Source organism: Podarcis melisellensis, assembly GCF_964234715.1.
Source record: "Podarcis melisellensis genome assembly, chromosome: 4".
Taxonomy (NCBI): domain Eukaryota; kingdom Metazoa; phylum Chordata; class Lepidosauria; order Squamata; family Lacertidae; genus Podarcis; species Podarcis melisellensis.
The window spans coordinates 48,098,136-48,122,838 of NC_138531.1; the positions used below are offsets into that span (position 1 = coordinate 48,098,136).

At 40.4% G+C, this 24,703-nt stretch overlaps 1 protein-coding gene across 1 annotated transcript in view; it reads left to right on the forward strand.

The window, feature by feature from the left end:
- Positions 1–15,854, forward strand: part of MAOA (monoamine oxidase A) — a 28,873-nt gene extending 13,019 nt beyond the window's left edge. The window contains exons 5-16 of the mRNA XM_081908992.1: positions 2,413–2,517; positions 3,113–3,204; positions 5,097–5,238; positions 6,159–6,308; positions 6,776–6,935; positions 7,969–8,065; positions 8,489–8,542; positions 8,960–9,017; positions 11,065–11,162; positions 12,397–12,508; positions 13,451–13,513; positions 13,977–15,854. Of these exons, the coding sequence (XP_081765118.1) occupies positions 2,413–2,517; positions 3,113–3,204; positions 5,097–5,238; positions 6,159–6,308; positions 6,776–6,935; positions 7,969–8,065; positions 8,489–8,542; positions 8,960–9,017; positions 11,065–11,162; positions 12,397–12,508; positions 13,451–13,513; positions 13,977–14,138 (1,293 nt within the window). The 3' untranslated portion in view covers positions 14,139–15,854. The remainder of the gene's footprint in view (positions 1–2,412; positions 2,518–3,112; positions 3,205–5,096; positions 5,239–6,158; positions 6,309–6,775; positions 6,936–7,968; positions 8,066–8,488; positions 8,543–8,959; positions 9,018–11,064; positions 11,163–12,396; positions 12,509–13,450; positions 13,514–13,976) is intronic.
- The last annotated feature ends 8,849 nt before the right edge of the window (positions 15,855–24,703 follow it).

Here is a 24,703-nt window from a genome sequence, read left to right on the forward strand (position 1 = left end):
TATACACATTGTATTCTTGAAAATCAGTTACTGGATAGAGAAGAACCGAACAAAATCCTGCACTTGCATATCTATGCATCCTTTGCTGCGAGTGTGTTCAACAGGACACGGTGGGACTTACATCTGAATAAACAATCATGGGTTTCCATAGTTACAAGGCGTGATCTCCCCACCCCCCAATACACTGTAGACAAAAACAAGTTTTTGGAAGCTCAAATGTCATTAAAAAATAATAAAGCAATAAAGTGTGATAGCCAAAATTGCATGCAATAAAAAATAACTTCTGTCATGCCACCTTGGTTACGTTACATGCTATTCTCAACCTTCAGACCATAATTCCAGTCACTGGTTTAAGCACAAGTTCACTGTTGAGTTTTAAATCTGAATGCAGAGGACTTAGAAGATACAGCAAAATGTTTATTTCTAACTGTGGAAGAGAAATTGCTTTCTTGATTGATGATGTTTCCCCCCCTCCCTCTTGAGTGATATGGGAATGGTCATGTTCCTCCATTCCCAGAAGGTGTGTATCTTGTGATTATGAGCTAAGAAAGGGTTAGGACGTTTCCTACTTGGCTGTGATAACTGGACAAGTTTTCTCATGCTTCTGTAAATCCAATTGGATTATCTGTGTTACTTTGGATAAAAACTTGCATTAGAGCACTGCCACTCACATTTATCTCCCTGCCACTCTGAGCAGCAACACAGGATTAAGTGCCCAAAAGTCTTCTGCAGTTTTCTTATTTGGTTTCCTTACACTATGTTTATTTAGCTACAACAGTAGTTTTGGTGCCTATTCAAACACTGCGTTTCACATCCATGCAATAGGGGAGCAGAGATCTAGAAGGGAGTTCAGTGTTGCAGCATCTGCCTTGCATGCAGAAGGTTCCAGGTTTAATCCTCGGAATCTGCAGGTAGGGCTGGGAATTCTCCCTGCCTGTAATCCTAGAGAGATGCTGCTAAGCTGTGAGGACAGTGCAGAGCTAAATAGAGCAATAGTCAGACTCTGTATAAGGCAGCTCCCTATGTACCTTATCAGATCCACCCTCCTGAGACCAGTGTTATAGTGACCCTGCTGTCAGGAGGGTGACTTTGTTGCTCTGCCTCACCACAGTGGTTTTTATGGCATCCAGGGAAACACGGGACATGGAATTAATAGGCAAAGCCCTAATTTGTGCATGCTAGCCTGCTTCTCTACTGAGGTTTAGCAATTGGCAGGATGGGTGGGGCAGGTCTCTGTAGTATAAGAAAGCAATTCTATTTGCTTAGGAGATGAAGTTTTCAATTTTGGGTGTCTGTCCTAAAGACCAAACTGAGTACAGTTTGCAAAAGCAGAATGGTGAGAACAGCTGGAGAAAGAGAAGAAGAAGAAACTCTGCAGGAGATTTTGTTTCTGCAATACCTAGAGGTCAGAATACTCATCCCACAGTAATCATTAACCTTTATTTCTGAGGCAGTTGGACAATGAACTTGAGCTTTGTTTATTGCATTTATTATGTGTTCTTTGATTTCAGTTTGTTGGAGTGGATAAATGGGGTTGTTAGCTGATGCTTTATGAATATTTGAAACGTTCTGCTAACCTGTGCAGATGGATTATATAGAGCACACTTTTAAATGTTGCTTTTTAGAGCCGTTTCAAGAGCAGTTTCGATCTGATGAGCTACATGGCATGAATGTAAAGGGTTTACTCAAACATGCGTGCAAATCAGAACGAAGCTTTTTCTTGCCATAGCCTCAACCCAGATTTTGCAATGCATTTTGCTGACATTCTGGACACACACGCCCATATCACAACTTGGGGACACAAAATTAAATCAATTGGCAGTAGATTCAGCAGCAAAAAATTATGTTCTTCTCACAAGACACGAGAGCATTCATGCAGTCAGCAAAAGAAAATAGCAGACCGTAACCCTTTCACGCCCTTGTGGTCCTGATCCCTATAGTCCTAAAGTAAGAAGGGTGGCATTCACTTAAGAATATTCATGAAATCACATAAATGACATATGATGCAGCAATATTTGCATCCTGTTAAATATTTATTGATTAATCTGTATGTAGTGTAAAGGGTTTGTTTTGGGATCGGTCTGGCTTATATTTGAATATTATATTCTCACTAAAAGGAATACATTTCCTTTGATTTTGACTGTGGTGTAACAACATGTAGAAAGTTTAATTCCACACACCCGCACCCCGGAAATGGACATTACATTTTGGAATCTTCTGTGTATGAAAGCTACCTTAACTAGCTTTGCTTATTGGCTGATGTCTTCAGAAAAATCCATCTTTTTCTATACTTGGTGTTTATGGTGTTTATTTCCAATTTTGTTTGTGGATTGTAACTGATATGGCTGCTATGGAGACCTCAGATCCATGCCAGGAAACAAATCCATTGTTCCATATATTTATTTGTTTCAGGGAAAATCCTATCCATTCCGTGGTGCATTTCCTCCAGTGTGGAATCCTATCATATATCTCGATTTTAACAATTTTTGGAGGACAATGGATGAACTGGGAAAAGAGGTATGCTAGAAACAATGAAGGGATACTATGTATCATTATCTGCAATATTTCTAAAAGCTCATATTAGGGCTACATGAAGATAGCATTCAGTAAGAATCCATCAAGAATCAAAGAGAGTTCTTTATACTGTATAATCATTGTGTAGACATTGAAATCTTCAATTGTGAAATGCATTGGCTAAATGAGTTGGTGTCATCTGGCATGATTAACAGCCAAGTGTGTTTTACTTCAGGAAAATAAATTGTGCCAGAGGCACAGACCTGCCTTTACAGCACTATCCTAATAATGAAATACAGATAGTGGAAATCTCTTGTGTGTTCAGCTTTGCTGGCTCTGTTGGATGTGACCCAGCCCAGCTTCACTCTATTTTGCCCAGAAGCAGAGTTAGTGGTGTATAGTTTGTCCAAGCCAATTTTTCTTCTTTCCCTCCACCTGATAGTTTTTTGCGACAGCAGCAAAGAAGGGAAAAATAAAACAGACATAGTGTTGGGGTTCTTTCGGTGCATGGATGGAAGTTCACTTTTAACTGTGATGTATGTAGTCTGGCGAGTAAGAAGAGTGACTTATTTCCCCACATCCCACCTCTGGTCTTCAGATTCCAGCTGATGCTCCCTGGGATGCACCACATGCTGCAGAATGGGACAAAATGACAATGAAGGAATTCATTGACAAACACTGCTGGACCAAGTAGGTGATTTGATTCATTTTGAAAGTTTACCTTAATGTGATACTTGCTTCTTTGCTTGCTGCGTGCCATATTCAGGCTACATACATCAAAGCCTTATTCATGTTGCCTCTCTCCTCTAGTCATAGAAGAACCAATCACACATATACAGTGTGGCTAGAGAAATACATTTGGGAGCAGAAAGTAAAAAATGTAGAATATACTTAAAGTGCGGAACATGCTTGACAGATTGACCTTAGGCATCCATCCTGATTTGCTTGTGCAAAGCTTATGCACAGGTTAGACAATACCTAGTATTTACTGAGCATTCATTCTGATTTCTTTGGCGGGCAGTTATACAACAATGAGAAGTCATTCTGATTTGTTTTCAGGGTGTTCACACTTCTTCCCAGTAAACTTTGGTCCATCTCACACGTTTCAGTGCTTTCCCCATCACTTCCATAAACTCTGGTTTTTTAAAGTGCATTCATTGCGTCAATGAATAATAAACATGAATAGTGGAAGATGTATAGAAAACACGTTCCTGATTCTGAAGGTGAAAGGAGGGGCTTTGGGATATGGTATTATAGTACCCATTACCATTCCCCACAGTCTAATAGGTAGTTCCACTTGTTTCCCCACGTCTCAATGTATGCAGGCATTGAGAGACAGGAATAGGGAGAACTTTGGTGGACTTCAGGGGAAGACTCCTCACAATGAGGCGTATCTGCACTGCATGTGGTGGGGCAAAGCCACCCTCCTGCCATTGACGTCATTGCTGCTTATCTTGGCAGGGCCATGGTGAGGTTGGGACTACATGGTTGCACTGGCAGAGCTGCTGGATTTGTGACAGTGCTGCTGCTGCATGCTCCTGGCCTCACTCCAGCCCAAACCTGTCCAGACAAGAAGCCATGACGCCCCAGCCATGCCATGCCCCCCCACACACACCAGGACTGAGGGTTCAAAAGAGATGCTGAAAACCTTTTCAACTACATAAATGATGAGCTTAATGAGGCTCCCTTGGAGGGCAGAGCAAACATCACCACTAAATATGAAATACAGTTTTCCCCAAAGCAAATATTAATCTTTGACTGCAACCATTGAATAAATAAGGCTACAGTCCGTTGAATCCACAGAATTTGTACATACATATTGCTTTTGTAGACTAACAGCCTAGTTGGGAGCTACCTCAGATCATCAGCTGGTCAATTCTGGTCTAGACCAATATTAATATGCTATCTGCAGTTTTAAGGTCTTTGCAATTAACAGAGATTTTGGACAATTTATTTTTAGTGGAAAGTGATAACATCTAGGAACGTAATAAAGGCAATAAATTGTGAACAAATCAATAGCAGTACAAAATTAATGAACAAAGGAGGAGCTGTCGCTCATTCAAATGATCTTTCCTCATCAGATTAAGAAAACACTTCTCTCTCTTCTATTATTATTTATTAGATTTCTTACCTATCCTTCACCATAAGGACCCAGGGCAGGTTATAATGGCAGAAACAATAGAGTTTAAAACAAATGAAAACCAACCATCAAAAATAATATTTTAAAACCATTACATTAATTTACAATTTTCAGGTGGGCCACAATAATACTATTCAGTTATCAAAGCCCTGGATAAATTAGTGCATCTCCAATGTGTGATAAAAGCCAAATAATGATGTTGCTGGAGGCGCACCTCTGTTTGGTTGGAATTCCACAGTTTATGGGCTACTCATATCTCACACTGCCAACCCTCAAGCTTCCGAGGGTGACAGAACTACCAAGAAGGCCAATTAAATAGAATCTTTGTTTGGTCTCCTAATAAGAAGAAATAAAAAATTGTAGAGAAAAGTACTGTTGATAATCGCAAATTAATATCAATAGCTCTCAATCTTTGTTGTCTCTACCTCTTCATTGTATAAAGAACCACTAGGGATTTTGCTACACTCTTTGTTGATATCAACGTCACTTCGGAGTCACACATGGTCTCTGCTCTCTGGTTCCTGTGGTATGTGAAGCTGTGTGGAGGAACAACCAGGATATTTTCTGTAACCAATGGAGGGCAGGTATGTGAAATCATACATGGATTCTTCCTTGTGAGAAAAATGTGCTGTTGCATCTTCTCTAACTGACGGAGAAAGAGCATTTGACAAGAACTCAATGTGCTGGAATAAACAAACAGAAGACCATGCTATTTTGAACATTTAGACTCATGTTGAAATTAGATTAATATTATTTTCTTTCCCACATTCACACACCCCATAATATTATTTTCTCTTCCACATTCACACACCCCATACTATGGAGGCTTTACTGTGCTATTGTGATAGTGATCCAGTTTCGTTTCTATGGTTACTAGCCAGTTACTGTGTTCTTAAGAATTCTGTATCTCATCACCACCACCTCCTGCCCAGAGTCTCTAGTTTAATAAACATGCACCCAAAGTACAGTACTACTTATTGCCTGACTTAATCACAAGGGTCTTTGGGAAGGTCCCTCAATTAGAGCAGAATTTATAAAATAGTTTGTATAATTTCTGAGAACATGAAAGTAATAAAGAGACAATATTTCAAGGAAAACTTTGTCGGGAGCTCTGCTGTCCCCAGTAAAAGCAATATTTCATAAGTTGGAAGCTTTATGCTTTCCCTGTGCTTGTATTAATTGTGAATTCTTCTGACCTAGAAATGATAGCAAAATACTGTCTATGATTACCTCTTTCATAATTATACTAAATGTATTAGAGATACCATATCCCATAGAAGAGAGCTAATGTGCTTTTGTCCAGATATGTTTCTGGTTCAGGGCTGATGCTAGTAGTCAGCCAGGTCAAGCACATGTTGAAGATGTTTGCTGATTTTGATTACTTGGGAAATTCAGCTTTCAATGCCTTTTTCTCTCAAGCTTAAATAAAGATGGACTACACCATTTAAAAAAAACAACCAAAAACATTGTTATCTTATTTCTCTGATGGTGCTGGTGTTCCCAGGAGAGGAAGTTTGTTGGGGGTTCTGGACAGATAACAGAGAAGATAATGGCACTACTCAAAGGCACTGTGAAACTGGAGAGGCCTGTAATCCACATTGATCACTCAGGTGATAGTGTCATTGTGGAGACACTGAACCATGAGACATATAAGGTAATCCAATAAGAATAAAACATAGTATGCATTTAATAGGGGGCATGTCCGCTATAGCTTTTAAGCCAATGTAATCAGCCCCACCCTTGTGTATTACTCTGCTTCTCTCAGTACTGAGAAAATCTTTGAAATCTATTTTATTGATCTATTTATGAGAGCTTCATCAGCCTCTGACATTTTCCTGTCCTCACTGTCACTTGCTTCCTTCCTTTTATATTTATGTCACTGGACTGCCACTACAGTGCTCACAGCTTTTATCCAGTACAAATGTAAATGTCAGAATGATTGAAGTACTGAGCGAACATCTCTCAAAAGTGTGTAACATTTCCTCGTACAGATCTGTATGAAAAGCTTATGCCACGATAAATGTTACTCTTTCAACATTTAACAAAGCAGCGTTAGCCTTTAACTGCCATGGTTGCTCTTCCGGGATACGCGTCTTATGTTTTCCTGTTTACATTTTACAGAGCAAGTACGTGATTAGTGCCATCCCACCAGCCTTAACCACAAAGATCCATTTCAAGCCAGAACTACCAACAAAAAGAAACCAGTTAATCCAGCGTATTCCCATGGGCTTCGTTATCAAATGCATGATGTACTACAAAGAAGCCTTTTGGAAGAAGTCAGGTATGTGTGCTTTAAGAATTGATTCATTTATATCCCACTTTCTGCTTACTAAAACAGAGTAGACCTTGGCCTTTCAAATTTGAGTAGCACACTGTGCAAGGTGAAAATCTTGTGCCCCCCACCCACCTCTCACCTTCCATTTTGCTCAATTCACTATGTCATACTTGTAATGCCATGTGGAGCCCCCTAGGCTATAAATCTAGTATAGCAGAACCACTTAAAGAGTCACGGACGACTTTGGAGTTGGGGCTCTCATCTCGCTTTACTGGGCGAGGGAGCCGACGTTTGTCTGCAGACAGCTTCCAGGTCATGCTGCCAGCATGACTAAGCCGCTTCTGGTGAACCAGAGCAGTCTACGTAAACACCATTTACCTTCGTGCCAGAGCGGTACCTATTTATCTACTTGCACTTGACATGCTTTCAAACTGCTAGGTGGGCAGGAGCAGGGACCGAGCAATGGGAGCTCACCCCATCATGGGGATTCGAATCGCCAACCTTCCGATCGGCAAGCCCTAGGCTCAGTAGTTTAGACCATAGCACCACCCAATTATGCTGCCCTAAATCTGCCTCTGGTAGAGCTCAAGAAAGCTAACAACATTCAAAGTAAAACTGTAATAAGGGTGGAGTTAACAAGCATCTAAGTTTCGTCTGATGGGTACACAAGTTGTGTAATCCTGTCAATATGTACAATCACTAGTGTTGATGCACTTTCCCTTTCTAACCCATATTAATCACAACATAGATATGCAGTGTATTATCTCAGTAACTGTGTTTAATATAATTATCATTGTATATGACAATGGGAGACAGGGAGGCATATCAAAGAGTTTTTGAATATTGCAATGAGCAAAAAATGATTATTGTAAAGAATTTAAGATTAGAAAGTGCATTCCTTGGAAGATTTATGCAGCACAAGAGTTCTAAATGTGCAATGGCTAACAGGATACTTAATGTTAAAATAAATGTACATTTGTGCATGGAAATAGTACTCCACACTGAGTATTTCTGGTGGCCATTCTATTTTTCCTTTCAGATTTTTGTGGTTGTGCAATGATTTTGGATGAAGAGGCTCCAATTTCAATCACCTTAGATGATACTAAACCTGATGACTCTGTGCCTGCTATTATGGGGTAATGAAGCCTGCATTTATATATTAGATGCAAAAAAATATTGACAGAAAGACTTGTGCAAGACCAGCTGGTGTGAAGTTATGGAATGTATGCTAGGTAACATTAGAGAACCCTATAGAAAAATGTATTTATGCCTTGCTATTAGTTCCATCATGCATGTCCTGAGCTCTGTCCTTCATTTCACACACATGCAAACATTATATTTTAGCACTTGTTGCTGTGCCCACAAATCCCCACATACCACAAGGGAATCTACATCCCATTGCAGGAATCCAGTATTGAAGTTACCAATAAGTATAAGACTAGTTGCATGTAGCTCTTGCATATTGCTGTTCTTTTTTTAACATTTTGGTGGCATGTATTTTTTTCCCAATTGGTACCTTTGTGTATGCAATATTGACATGTACTTTCCTCCCTGTTTAGCTTTATCCTTACAAGAAAGGCATTTAGACTAGCAGATCTTAGCAAAGAAGAGAGGTAAGAATAAGCAACTGTTTGTATTCTCTAACAATAACTAATTCTTTATCATTGTATAGTGGTGCATTTTTAAGATGCAGAAGTCAGATTTTTAAGATACATACAATCAAACCTAACTTCATGGTTGTTATGAGATAGCACCTTGGACAAGGTAACCTAACAAGCTGAGCAGCAACTAAATAGCATGCTCCGACTCTCTGGAAGAGGCGAAAGTCTGCCATCTTTGTGCATGAACTTCAGTTTAGTACAAAAAATGTAGTCTTTTGAGTAAATACACTCACTGGAAGATTTGAGTTCTTCAGTGGTTTTGATAGTTGTTTGAAATCTTATTTTGCTATCCTATTAGTTTCAAAAACCTGATGATGGTGGATTTGGGCCCTTTCACATTTTGTCTGTTCCTTTTCCTTCTTCATGTAGGAAGAGAAAAATCTGTGAACTCTATGCAAAAGTCTTTGGATCAGAGGAAGCTTTACATGTAAGGAAGAAGAGCATCTAAAATTGGTGGAGTATTAATTATTACAACTTATGGTTTAGCTATATGAACATTTGAGGTCTATGTTCATATTATGATTTGTTTCTTAGGTGAAAAGGTAATAGATGACAACTATTTTTATCCCTTGCCATCTGAATGAAATCCTTAAATGTAAATATCAGGTGATATCCAGTCATATTCAGAGCAGACCCCTCAGAATCAATAAGGGAAAAATGCAGAATTGCATGCCACAAATTAGGAGATACAGGTGTGTTAAGTAAATTATCACAATCATTACGGGTGGAATAGGGTATGTGATAACAATCTTTTTGAAAATGAATGAAGATCCTTTTATATTATATTAGAATGCAAGACAAAATAAGGTGCCAGAAAACTCCCCTTTTTGTGAAAGCATTCTTTTCTTTTTATTTGGAAATATATATTTTACAGCATGTAATTGATTAATGTAGTGTTCTTTTGTTTATTTTTCCTTGTAAAGCAAAATACAAATCTAGCTTGAAAGCAGTGCTTCTGTTATAGGGAAATGTAATTTATCATATCACAGCAATCTTGTTAATGGTTTTGATTAATGTTTATGTGCCTATCTTGCCTCAAATGGGTGATTAGCAAAAGAAGCTTGATGGTCTTTAATTATTTAGAATCTCAGAGGCAGAAAGAGGCAGGTATCTTTGAGGAATGTTGTTTGGGGATCTGATGTAGGAAGAACCATGTAGCGATAGTCAACTACCTTTTAATCAGAGTTGCTCCATTGATATTTACGTAAGAACAAAGCTAAATTAAGTTTATTAATTTCAATAGGACTACCTATGAGCAAAACTTAGTTGGTAAAATTTACTTTTACTTTGGATCTATGTGGAAGCAACCATAATCTCAATGGCAATCATACCAATCTCTATACATCTAAAGATGATCAGAGCTTGTTTGCCTATGTTACAGACTATCCAAAGGCAACCCTGAGAGGTGGAATTATGCTTTCTTAAAACATGTTAACCGTTACTCTTAGAACATTGTTTCAGAAGGCAACTGCCATATTCTTTTGTACTGTTGAAACACTCTGTTTACGAAGCATTGCCTAATCCCTTGTATCCCATCATTGAAATCTTCAGAGGAGTCACTATTAACGACTGTCTATGGCTTGGATGAAAACAGCTCATATCCACCAAGAGCTGTGCATTCAGCATTGTGGTTCCAATCTTATGAAATTCCCTTTCAGCTGAGGTCTGGCAGGCGCCCCTCCCCCGTTGAGCTTCTAATACCTGTTGAATACCTTTTTTTGTTGTTGTTGTTGTTCCAAAAGACATTTTAACTGAAGTCTGGTTTTATAGTTGTAGCACATTTTTATATTTTCTGTACTGTATTCCTTGTACACATCTTAGAGATGATTATAGTTAAGCAGTATATAAATCATTTAAATAAATAAAAATAAGCCAAATCAATAAAGTTTAGAAAAAAGTAGATTCTGTTCAATACTGATAGGAACAAATTAATGCAGATTTTTCCCATTTGCATGAAGACTCTCACTTTTTCCTGGAGGGGGGGAAATTGCAGGGGGGGTCACTTCTACCAAGGACCGCACCCGTGGGGTTGAGGAGCATAACCTATGAGTCCATACCATAGGACTGTAACATGTGAAAACAATGCAAGTTCTGGAAATTAAAGTTCTGCTCCATTATTACCATTTCTTCATAGACATACTGCAAGAATAGTCATTTCTCTTACCTACCAATCCTCAAAGCACTCGGCTCTTCGGAGATATGAATCAGGATTGGTGTTAGAGAAATGCTTGAAAAATCACAGCCTGGTTCATATCCAGTAACAGTGAAACCCAGTTTAGTCCAAAGTATTGAGTCAGCACTGTGAAGTAGCATAAGCTCCTTCTCTGATTTATATGAATTGTATTCCGTTTGTAAATTAACACACCTCCCTGTAATCCAGTAATGTAAATATCCAGCATTTACAATGTAAATTCTGCCATGAATCAATGCCTTAAAAAACAAACAAAAAAACCTTGTTTGATTTATTCCTGCAGCCAGTGCATTATGAAGAAAAGAACTGGGGTGCCGAACAATATTCTGGTGGCTGCTATTCAGCCTATTTGCCACCAGGCATTATGTGCCAATATGGAAGGTACAACGAGCTAATAATATACTCTTGTTCTGTTGTTGCTAGCAGAAATTTGTTGAACCATAAAACCTTCTAGATATGAAGCCTGCTACACTTAGGCATACTAATACACTATCCTAGTGAGAAAAATGCCAGAAAACTGAAGCTATTGCCAGCAGGCAAAATAATAATATGCTGTAAAGCACTCTGTAAAAGCATTATAATCTATTTTAAGGTTGTAGATAACATGCTCCTGATTTAGGCATCATTGAGGAGAAACAATTCAATTACAGTCATGGGGCTTAACTACAGATTGCTAGCAAATATGTGGCTTGGGACCTCTGAAGGAGAAGACAGTTGCGGGGGGCAGGGGGGCAGTTTGGAGATTCCCACCCCCGAAATGGCCCACATATTTCCAGTTCCCTTTGTCTGATTCCTATTAATAGATGTTGGATATATTTAAACCTCTGGAACTGGGGATTACTAGTGCTGAGGCAAAATGGGAAGGCTGCATTTCATACAGCATTTTTGTTTCTTGCAGAACACATCACCCACTACTGTGTTAGGTTAGATGGTATGTCACCATTGGCTAGGCAACTGGACCCAATGTTCTCTCCTTCGGCTCCAGTCACAATTCGCAGAATATTTGGGCTAGAATGTGGACAGAGATTCACATCTGAATGTTCAACCAAGTCCACATCCTGCAACGATTAGTACTGCATGATTAGACGTGATAATTGGAGGCAGGGCAGAGTCTTGCTGCACAATACAAATTGACAATGATGCTGTCAACAGAACAGTCAAGGGTGGAACAGTTGGGAAGCAGAGATGCTTTCCATCTGAAACAATAGCCAATTAGGGTAATGGCGTAATCATGAATGGGGGGGGGGAATGAACAGTGAAGAGGAAGGTTCTGTGAGTTTTCCAAACATTTGCACCTTCCCTGAAACAACTTTCACAGTGTTACTGGCCACCCCAATCTCTGCCAAGCAGTGCATGAGATTTCAGAGGGTCTTGGTACTCAACCAGGGTCTGTGTTCCTTTGGAGAAAATGAGACACAGTGGAGTCGGCAATGTCTTTGAAATCTGATTTATTTACACATGTTTACACATATTTATACCAGATCTGTAACAATAGCAAAAGTTGAACATCATGAATATTTGATGCTATACTGCCTGCTACTGTTCAGTAGCCTAAATCTCTTTGCTCTCAGTGCCTACCAAGTGGGACTTATGTGTTGCAATGTTTGTTTTACAGGGTCATTCGTCAGCCAGTAGGTAGGGTCTACTTTGCTGGCACAGAGACAGCTACTCAGTGGAGTGGCTACATGGAAGGTGCAGTGCAAGCTGGAGAGAGAGCTGCCAGAGAGGTAAAGAGAGCCAGAACTCACTGGGCATCTTCATTAAAGACCTAAATGATATAGCTGTACCAATGAGATTTTGGGTCTTCTTGGTATTCAAATTCAATGTCACTGTGCTAAAGAGAGAATTCTCAGCAAATCAGAAGGACCAAAGAAGAACAATAGAAACTAACATTCTTTTATAACAATCAGCTGCTAATGAATCCGAACTATTGTTGTTTAATGTATCCTTGAAATGCCTGAATCAAAGTTTTTATGTAGAATAGGATTTTTTCAAACAGAATGCTAATTAAGCCAGAATAAACTTGAATGGCGTGGAGCAGCTGCTTTAATTTAAACAATCACTCTTTGTAGTCAAATGTGCACCATTCAGCTATCAAGTAAACCACTTCAGATGACTCAAACGATAAAGGTATTAGGTGTGTGTCAGTTAACTTCCTTGTGACATCTGAACCTCTTTTGTAAACATGTTGTGGTATTTTCTGTATAGGCTAGATATTGAGGACTTGGATCTATGAATCTTCCTAGCTTGCAGTATTTGTGGGAAGTAAACATGGAACCAATTCGTATCTCACCTCATTGTCCTACTGAATTATGAGTTGCCCTTGTGGTGTGTTTATTTTTCCACATGGTCTGGTTTTGCACCACCAACATACTGGTAATGTTTGAAATTCGGATAATTTAGGATGGTCAGACAATGTGGTGCTTACCACATCAGTGGTGTACCTTCTGGGAAGCCAAGAGAGTTAGCATGGAAGTTAAGTGTATGATCTGTCTCTGATCTTAGATCTGATCTTGCAATGTGGGATTCTAGTATGTGGAAACAGTGTTGGGACACCATGTGTGATGCAGGAAATGGCCCTCAGTTGTCTTTATCTCATTTCTGCCTTCATGACTTGCATGGTGATGAAAAGAATTACTGTTAGTGGGATATCATTTTCTGTCTTCCAGATACTGTGCAGTATGGGAAGGATTTCAAAAAATGAAATTTGGGCGACAGAACCAGAATCAAAGGCAAGTATGATTTCTCATGCTCTTTTTGTACAGCTGAACCCAACATTTCATTGTCTGGCCTATATGACTGCATCACTATAACTGATTGCCATATTATTATGAGGATACCTGATAGAAAAATAGCCATGAACTTAAAATGGAAATCTTGGCCTAGTTTCTAGTGTGTGCACATAAATAGTTTCCAGTTAGTTAAGTACAGTGGGAAAAGTCATTCCTATGCTTTGCAAGTCTCTCATTCTGCTCCTCAAACTGCCCATCTCTATCCCATAGTATCTGTCTCCACCTTGTTCTAGTTCCTGATAGTCTTGTAGTCTCACTCATTTGCTTACATACCAGATAGGGGTTCTTCTAGCTTTCATCTAGCAAGAGTTAGTTTCAGGCGCCCTGTTTAACTGCATTGTACAGTTGCTTTCTTTGTTGTTGAAATTGCTGTGCTCTAAAAATGACTGCCCATTCTACCTAGGATGTCCCAGCTTTCCCAATCACTACTACGTTTTTGGAGAGGAACTTGCCATCTGTCCCAGGCCTCTTGGGGTTCCTTGGATGTTCTGCTTTCCTCACCTCGCTGGCTGCCGCTGGACTTCTTGCTTATAAAAAGGGACTTATCTTCCGAGAATGCTTCTGAAGAAACTGTTTCAATTTCGCCCTTCATGCTGGGTATTGTATTTTTATCGTGGGAGCTGTATTTTTATCTGTTGCTTTTATAAGTGGCCTTGAGTGGGTGAGTTTTACCCATAAAGGTTGCCTATAAATATTTTCAATGAACAAATGTTGTTCTTGGAGAGAAGTATCAACACATCAAAAAGAGTTTTAGTGTCCATTTAAAAATCAAGTAGTAGTGAAGCAAAAGTTCTAATTTCTAGTTCAAGCCCCATGTTGGGCAAAAGGATCCTGCATAGCTGGGGGGTGGACTAGATGACTCACATGGTCCCTTCCAACTCCACAATTCTATCATTCCTCACTTACTTTTATTGATTAAAGTCAGTGGCCTTTTATCCCTTATGCCTTTTGAGAACAAGCCAGAACAGATACTTTGCACATTTCACAATGCTTTTGGGAAAATTCTGTTTGTCTTAATTTTTTTTTTTAAATCTCACAGTGAACAAATCAATGTTAAAGGCTTACTCTAGTGGCTCATTAAACTAGATGTTTATGCTGTCAAGTGCCTGTTGTACTTAGTGTACTGCCATTTAAAATGACAAAACTGTAATTTTGTAAATTTTGTAACTGTAAATGTAGTTACAGCTATTATAAGATATGAGGTTCAGCATGGATTTGACTAAAGAGAAATAACTAGCATTAAGTGCAAAAGCAAGGTAATAAAGTTGGCAAGAGAGATAATTTAGGATTCCCAAGGCTCTATAAATAAAAGTGGGGTTACGATACGAGATGTGTGTAATTATTTTACATGTATTACTTTACAGAAAAAGGTATAGAATCCCTCACTATATTCTGAACACATAAGATGTTGCTTTGCCATTTTTTAAATAGGAGTGACTTACAAACCCCTTAATTAAAAATAGAAACTAAGGAAGTAGAGTCACATTTGTGTAGAAAGCTAGACAAAATGTTTCCCTTCTGACACAAACAAATAAAAATAAATCAGCTAAATGAAAATGGGTTGTATTCTGCTAAGCGTCCTTATTTCTCATAACTCTGTGGGATAGTTTAAGTTGACAGTGAGTGGAATTAAACTAAGTTTCTCAGACTAGACCAATTGAAATTGATGGGCATGACTGAGTTAGATCCATTACTTTCAGTTGGTCTGTTCTGAGTAAAACTTAGTTGACTGTCCCCCAGAAACTGACCCATCGTCATCTAGTGAGCATGGTGGCTGGACAGGCATTTGAACCCTGTTCTTCTCAGCCTTACACAGTACTCTACGGGTAATCAGTGGCTACTAGCCATGATGGCTATACTCTGCCTCCACCATGATTCTTCTGAATATCAGTTGTTGGAAATCACAGGAAGGGAGAGTTATCTTGTGTTCATGTCCTGTTTGTGGGTTTTCCACAGGCATCTGATTAGCCACTGTGAGAATATGTTGCTGGACTAGATGGGCCACTGCCCTGATCCAGCAGCTTTTTCTTATGTTGTTAATGTCCAATGATAATGTGACCAATGGTTCCCGGAAAAGACAATTTACTTCAGGCAATGTTATACAGGTATGTAGATAACTGACAATTTGGTGATAAGGGTATCCAAGTCTGTTGGGTGCTCCTCTCATCATTAACTACCTTTATAAAATGGTAGATACGATTTGTGCCTCTTATCTGTGTAATTTAGTGAAATGTGCCTTTGAACATTCCTTGAATTGCCATTAAAGTATCCATTTAAAACACTCCAGATCATTCAAGCTGTGTCATTTTTATGTCTATTGAAGGGCAATTTGTCTGCTGCAAATTACACCCTCCCTGCAAATGCATATACGCACAGCTTTTAGGAAACATTTCAGAGCTCTGTAAAAGAGGATGTTGTGACAGCTCTAGATGCTAATGACCTTGGTGCAGGGAGAGAGGGAGGGAGGCGTTTGGACAGAAGGGTGACGCTCTCACAAGTGCAGCAATGGGTGCACACAGAATTTTGCTATGTTTGTGGCTCTCTGAATTGAAGCAAGCATGATATGTGCACAACTCTGGGGGAGTTGGGTGCTCAGATTCTTTCTTGGGGTTGGGTGTTAGAGGAGGGACAGCCAAATGGTAATGTGGCACTCAGGAATGCCCCGGCTCTTTCTGAACTCAGCAGGAGCCAGGGCATTCCTCAAAACAATGCTGCTTACCTGGCTTCTCCAGCAAGGGCAGGGAAGATGAACATCTATGATGCATGCTGGAGAGCCTCCCTCTCGACAGTGGAAGTGGTGGGGTGGGTGCTTCACCACGACTCATGGGTGGGCTGGCTCCGGCTCCAAGAAGCATTGAAGAGAAGACATGACTTTGCATCCCCAAGATTAGTATCCATTTAGAAATCTCTCTCTTTGGTGCAACTTCATGTTGAAGTTCCTGTTGTGTGTTATGGCTCCAATGCAGAATGGCCTTTTGCATTGTGCAGCCCACTTCTTCTGCAAATGGATCAGCCTTGCTGGTTTGGGGCATTTAGGGGGAACCTTTTATTGGCTTGCGAAGTGGTTGTACTGTTCTGCAGCTGCTATCTTCAATCACTTAACATTGCCTTGTGCTGTGTTCCAAAACTTCACACAGAGAAAAGCACTTCTCATGACTGTGGGAGCTGCAAATGGGATTTCGACTAAAAGACTTTCATTAAAATTGGCAGTATCCTGCTGCTTGCTGACATGATGCTCCTGCTGGAAGCAACATCTTTCTTTTGCTGCGGAATAAATTTATACATCCAATTTCTTCCTACTTTTTGATGTTTCTGACAACCAGCTCAAACTTAACAGAAGTAAACTTAAATCTTTCTGTAAAGTAGATACAGTGAAGAACATGCTGAGCTTTAGCTGCAAGGACAAAACCATTCTTCTCAGAACACTGGGCTGAATCCAAGTACTGTTGCCATAGAACTGCTGTTTGTGAATAAGTGCCCTGAGTCAGAGAAGATGTGACACTATGGATCTGTTGTTTGAAAAGCCAGCAGTATGAGCTGGAACTTCTCAATTTCATATTGTTTATCTCTGCGAATAGGGATATAAATAGCCCAGGATTTCTTTCATTAATTCTGTTGACTGGTTCTGTTTTTGCTGAAACCAGGCTATGAACAGGTGTAAACATTACAATTCCAAGGCCGTTGTGTAGCATATTGGTTACTAGATATATAATTGGTTGCAGACCATTGTGTTGCATAGTAAATGTTGGCTTCAAAAATACTCTACAGTGACATTGCAGGGCTCCTCACACTCATCAGGATATCAAAGAACTAGAAAAGTTGCAAAAATATTGGCAACCATCAGCAGTAGACAGCATGGTTGGCGGGGGGGGGGATGATGCTCATCTGACCTCTGGTTCGTCACATCCCTGCCTTTTAGGGGGAAGGGAGAGGCAGTGGCAAGTTCAGCATGATGCAAAGACACTGCCTGGAACACTGCAATGGTCTGCACCATGCTGACCTTGCTGCCACCTCTCCACCCCATTATGTAGCTGTGATGCAACCAACCGGAGGTCAAATGACTGGCATCACCCCACCATGGCATCCGCTACAAGCATCTAAAAGAATCAGGCAGATGTAGCATCTTCTCTAAGAGGAAAAGCTATGATATTCAGGGATCTTTCATTTAGAAAAAGGCAACTTTGTGAACTAAACATGCATGAACTGGGAGAATTATAGTTTTGCAGGAAGGGACTTGCCTCAGCAACAGGTGAGGGAAGGGTCAAATATTCTCACCCGCCACCACCCACCTCTTCTCTACTTTGCATTGCAAGAGCAAGCTGTCAAGCTTTTACAAAATTATTTGTTACCCAATAGCAGTGCAGACTGGGGTGGGGTGGGAGCTGTCGTCCAAAGGGATTGGAAAGCCACCAAGAAGGCTTGTTTCAGACTCTCATAGAGATCAGTGCTAAGACTCAGATGCAGGCTTGGCCTATTTGTTTTGTGTATTTACGGACGGGCTGGTGGCATCTGTTCATAGTTCATGTTCCCAGAGTCAGCTTCTTGCTAGGCATGGCTGAGTGTTTACTCTGTCAACACTGTGAAAAGGGGTAGGCAAATCAGTCTGTTCCAGTAATGCCTCTTTCACATTTGTTGATGCATAAATCTGTCTTGTCCCTTTTCTACAGTCAACTGTGTTTTAAATCCACCCTTTAAAACATTTTAAACACATATTTTTGCACATACACGTTTCTAAACTTATTTTGATAGTCTCTATCTTTTGAGCAGAGAACTGCACCAGAACATTCTGTAGAAGAGCCAGGGGACAACTTGGTCCCAATCCACACATTAATCTGGGAGGGAAGGGTCAGATTGGTTGCAGGTTTTTCTGTCCTATTTAGGACACCACTGATTTTTGTGGTGATGATTAAAAATATATATATCCAGCCCAGCTCTCTGAAGGGGAGGCAAATTGTCCTTTCCCTCATCAACTGATGGATAATTTGATGGACGGGGAGAGGATGATACTGCTCTCCTTGGCTGATCCATGCAGATCAGCTGTGGAGGTGGGGCTCCATGCTTCTCTGTGGACTTGCCTGTGTACTTGCATGAGTGGTAACATCTACCATTGTCATGTAACCCCTAGCAGGTTGGCCAAGGGTGACAGAAAGAGTCAGCCACCCCTGCCGTAAGCAACTACAAAATATGAGTGATATCCACCTCATACAGTAAACCCATTGATATCCATGGATGTAAATGCATTGGGTATCACCTGTTAGGATTTTTATCTATCCAAGCTGCTCCAGCGAGTGGTACTATGATTGTATAAATCATGTGAGTGTTTGAGAGAGCGTGAGAAAGGAAGTCCGTATTATCTTTTCCTTCTGAGTACTATTGGAAGTTAGTTTCACTTCTGTGTGCATCGCAGGTTTCTGTACTGGTGTTCAGAGAGCACAGATGTACTGATGGAGTCTCTGTATATAAGACTGTAAATAAAGTAGTTTTAGAACTATGATTGAATCTTTCTTCTGCTATGATATACCAGAAGACTGGCGTGCTCTTTTCAGGAGAGAAGGATCGATTATTACCAGCTGCTCTGGACTGAAGGAGATTTACAGCCAGAGAGGGGCACCGGAGAGACGCTCCAAAGACTTGGGAAGCTTGCAGCCTTCCCAGGGCATTTTTCCAACATCACCCTGTGTTCACACCTTGACCAAATCAATGCACCAATGGAATGCAAGGACTGCCAAAAATTAAAAACAACAAAAGACATTCAGTGTGGCAATGTTTATTCCTTTGAGTTGAACTTTTAAAAAGGTTCACAGCTGCCAGATAAAAATATCTAGAACAGAAAAAGGAACATAATAAGGGACTCAAGACGAGATAGCCACCACAGAGGCACTTAAGAAAACGCCACAATCATGTAAGGCACAAACAAACCATGACTGACTGAATCCATATCTTGATACTGTGATGTTACACTTGTACAAAACAGATACGACGACTAGTACTAGTATGTGATCAAAGGAAAAGAAAGCTCAGCTGCAGGTTAGGTCAGTATAATTTATTTAATTTAAAACCCCCTTTTTAAAAACTTGCTTTGAAGATTGTCACTTTTATTTCCACTGGAACAGAAGCTCAGCCATTAATAAAGTTTCAGGGAAGAAGGTGCTGGAAGGAATATTATGTTTAATCAATGGGTACATTTACTTAGGGAGAACTGTTAACTTTTAATTGCACTGTTCAAACTTGCCCGGGTCTCCTGCGGATTAGCTCTTCCAGTTTTCAAGCACACACTTTCCTAGTGTGTTGTAATTTCTCCTTTTCTGTGAAGCAAATATTTTATTTCTCCACTCTTCAAAATAGGCTTAAACTTTAGAAGCCTGCCTCTGGACACAGTTCTTATAGCACAGTAATATTCTAGACTAATGTTATGCTAGTTTCAGTTCCATAAACTGAAGCTCTTGGGGGAATGGGACTTTCCAGAAGATGAAATCAGCTAGAGGAAGTAGAGTCCATCCCTTTAGGATAAAATAGAGCCCTTCTCTTTCTGAGAGTGTTAATGAGCATGGAGGACCTTTCTGAAAAGTGAGCCACTATTTAAAAAATCCCTGCAGATTTGGACAGGCCAACATCCAAGACGGTGGATGTATTAATTCTCATGTGCATGTGTTTTTGTGGCCAGAATGCATGCATATAAAGTTTTTAAAGTTTACTTTTTGAGTTTGAAAAACTGAAATTTTACTCATGGACAGCTTTTTAGTGCCCCAGCCTTTAGGAGATGCATGCTAAATGTTCTTCAGATATCACAGTATTGCAAATTTTTCTGGACTTCTCCATATCTGCTGCCGGGATATTCCTACCAGAGAAAACTTAGTTAAAATAATTGAAAAAAAATATAAGCGCCATGCAGGCACCACTGCTCATATAGGCCCTGCAGAGTAGATCCCCATGCAGATCAGCTGGGGCCAGTACAACTTCAACTCAGTGTGGACACGCAGGGATCAGACCTCAAAGACAGATAAGAGTAGACATACTTGAAGCTGGCTGCTTATAGGTATGTTAAGTTAATCTCTATGCAAGCAGGTCAGCAGTTTTAAAATGTTGGCATTGGTCTTCTCTCCAGCGCTTAATAATCTGCTTGATTTCCACTGATAATTAGAATTCAGGTGTTATCTTGGAACAGGACATCTTGCAGCAAAGATGACAGTGTTTCTAAAGCCTTTAACAGGGTATTGCCAGAATATTCATCTGACTCAGTGCAGAGAGGGGCCCTTTAATGAACTATGCATCATTTCTCACTGCCAAGTGCAACAGCTGATTTTTCTGACCCCTTTGACATTTAAAACAGCAATACAATAGTTACAGCTCTGCAGTATATTAACAGATACAATGGCTTTCAAATGCATTGATATAAGGGGCAATTAGTGCACACTTAGCAGCACCTTTTTCTCTTCATTGTCTCTTGGACTCTCTGAGTTTCTTCCCCTCCAATTTTTGCAACCTTATCTTTAACCTGTAGGGCAGCACCATAGTCATTAACAGAAAAGATACAGTGAAATGTTGCCGTGCTCCTCTTATTCAACAGCCTTCATCGACATCAATGGTGCACGGAGTCCTTAGTTCACTATGTCCTAAGTGTCACATTCCCACAATTTGATACATATTGATCTGAGTACAGTGGTACCTTGGGTTAAGAACTTAATTTGTTCTGGAAGTTCGTTCTTAACCTGAAACCATTCTTCACTTTAGCTAATGGTGCTTCCTGCTGTCGCCGCACGATTTCTGTTCTCATCCTGAGGTAAAGTTCTTAACCAGAGGTACTACTGTACTTCCGGGTTAGTGGAGTCTGTAACCCGAAGTGTTTGTAACCCAAGGTGTTTGTAACGCGAGGTACCACTGTACTGCAATTGACAGTGGGGGTATGGCTCTATGCACTCTATGCCAAAATAGTTGTATTCATTATCCACAATACACACACACACACCCCTCAATAAACAAATGAAGTGATGAATGGATTGCCTCCCTCAAAAGATGCTGGCATTGTAGCCAGCTGCCCATTCCAGAATTGGGCAGGTACACACACACGCACACCCTTTGGTGATGTGTCTCAACAAGGCCCATCCAAACTGTGGCACTAGGGTTAACTTACAATAAGCACCCTGGTCAAATAAAACACTGACCCAGACATTCATTAAAAAATATTGTAGCCATAGCAGCATACATGCTGTCTTTACTGAATCACTGAAGTGCAGTTTTAAAATTGTGTCAGATTTCCAATCACATATCACAGAGAGTCAAGTGGCACTGCACAGAACAAGCACTTACTTTAAAATGTCATCAAACTCCATGCTGTGTTATGTGCCTTACAGTCCTATAATGCCTTTCAGAGGAAGTAATTAAATTCCTAGGGTGAAGGGAAATCTCTGTCAGGCCCTTCTTGTAAGCTCCACAGAGGTACCTAGCTAACCAATGGAGGCTGCAGTCCTATATCCACTTAAAAAGGTAAAGGTAAAGGATCCCTGACAGTTAAGTCCAGTAGCGAATGACTCGCTTTACTGGCCGAGGGAGCCGACGTTTGTCTGCACACAATTTTTCCAGGTCATGTGGCCAGCATGACTAAGCCACTTCTAGCAAAACCAGAGCAGTGCACGGAAACGCCGTTTACCTTCCTGCCGGAGTGGTACCTATTTATCTACATACACTTTGAGGTGCTTTCGAACTGCTAGGTTGGCAGGAGCAGAGACCGAGCAATGGGAGCTCACCCCGTTGCGGGGATTCGAACTGCCGACCTTCCAATCGGCAAGCCCTGGGCTCTGTGGTTTAGACCACAGAGTAAATCCCACCAAACTCAGTGGCACTTACTTCTAAGCAGACATGTGCAGGCTTGCACTACACATTGATAGAGTACAACCTTAGATGGACATTTCATCTGAGGATCCAAGCAAGGCAACCTCTGTGTTCTTTTCCTGTAATGTTGTATGACACCATACACATTTTTGTCCATAAACAAGAAATAGGATTCTAGTTAAAGTATGATGCAAAATAGTCGGTTGTAAGTTAACAAAACACACCTCAAAAGATTAAGACGCTGTCATTTTATGAAGTCTAACACAAGCAATTTATGAGGTGACAGCTTAACAGTTTGCACCTTCCTTCTCCCATCTGACCCTGATTTTGGTTCTGAACTCTCAGAGAAGTTTATAAATTCATGAGAATAAAACACTCTGCTGTTCAAGATGTTGGTCCTAGCCTGGTGGGTGAGTGGGGAATTGCAACATGCTGAGTGCCCAGTATTTGGCTTGTAAAACCTTCCTCTTCTCCTTTCCCCACATTATCTTAGGTATGATCAGCATTTATCAGCTCTGAAAGATTAATCACTTGGTAGATAAGAAGGTTGAAGAAAACATCATCCCTGTATTGACCCCAGTTCTTGTTTTCTCCTCAGCCAAAGAGGTGATTGGAGATGGCAGGCACTTTAAATTCTTTGCATGGTGCTGGAGCTTAGCGGTACCCGCACCATGTGTTGGCTTGGGGTTTTCCCATAGCAACCTTTTATACTGTTAGTGTAAATTCATGCCCAGGAACCTGTTTCCATTCATGGATTGATGTAGAAGAAAGTTATATTGAAATATGTGGGACATGCTTCCAAGAAATGTTGCTGAAAGAACAGAAGTTCAGCAAGTTCAACCTCTTGCCTAAAGGCAGGAGCATTCATCCACCAAATCTCATAGGCCAACTTCCAGACCCGAGGTAAGACTTTAATGTGCAACCGATTTCTGTTTCTGAAAAGCAGTTGCACCCCCCCCCCCTGCAAAGCTCCACATTCTCATTTATCTCAAGAAATGAGGAACTGAAGTAAGCGGGGAAACAAAACATTTGTGGAAAAGAATGATTAAATGGAAGAGCTGAGGATTTGTTGAGAGTATTTGAGTGCTTTTTTGAAAACGATCAAAAAGTAATCCACAACCCACCTTTTCATGCCTGATGGGTGAATTTCTATGACTGCTACATCATAGCTTAGTTAGAACAGAGGAAAGGGGTGCAGTAAAGGAAATCACATTTTGCATAAAATGTGCTGTCTTTGTTCCCCACCTCCCTCCATTCTGCCAAATACTTCTAGGGCTGCATGCTTACTTACAACAGTATAAGGAAATGCTTCTTTATGGGATACTAAAGCAGAACAAACCACATGCAGCTGTATGTTCACCTTCCCCTCCTCTCTATAAACTAAATATTACAGGTGCTACAGATCCTCTCATACTACCTGAATGGCCATCACTGACACCCAAGTTATACATAGGAAGAAACCCAGAGCTTCTGTGGTCTCGTACCTCTTTCCTCTCCATTCTTTGTAATTTCTAACAAAACCAGTGTATAAAGCAAGGTTCGGGGAGCCTTTGGCCCTCCAGATGCTGCAAAACTGCAATATTGCTGGTGCTTGCTGGGACTGATGGCACTCATGATTCAGCAACAACTGGAGGGTGCCCCATCCCTGGTATAAAGTGACCTCAGGTTGGTCATTTCTTTGACCCCCTGCCTCACATTATTGTCAGGAAAACTCAGTGTGCTAAAATGTCACATCGCATCATATTTTATAATGTCTAATACATTACTGAAAAACAAAACAAAGCCAAAACCAAACCCAGATAGCAAAGAGGCACACAGTTCCCTCCCATCTCTTTAGCCCAAAGACAAGTGTTTATGATGCTTCCAAAAGATGACTGGACTGTGGCAAAGCTCTGAGAGGATGAACTATGAAGCACAAATGTAAAATGCTTCATGACAGACCCTGAGGGGAAGAGGCCATTGCTTGGTGGATGAGAAGATGCTTTGCATGCTGACGTTCAGGTTCACTCTCTGACACCTGTAGCTAAAATGAATTCAGATACCAAGCTGCTACCAGCCGGAGTGGGCAATCCTGGGATAGATGGACCAGTGATCTGACTCTGCAACCTGTTATTATCACAGACTTGCCTTCAAAGACCCAACTGTGTGATACATTTTTGCATTTGGGTGAAATAATAATCAGACTTTGACATCCGATTACCATAATGTTCCTTGTTTAGAAATATCAATCTGACAAGTGACATTTGTGGAATTATTATTACTTAAGAAAAATGTTCAATTGAATTCAGTAAGATTTAGTCC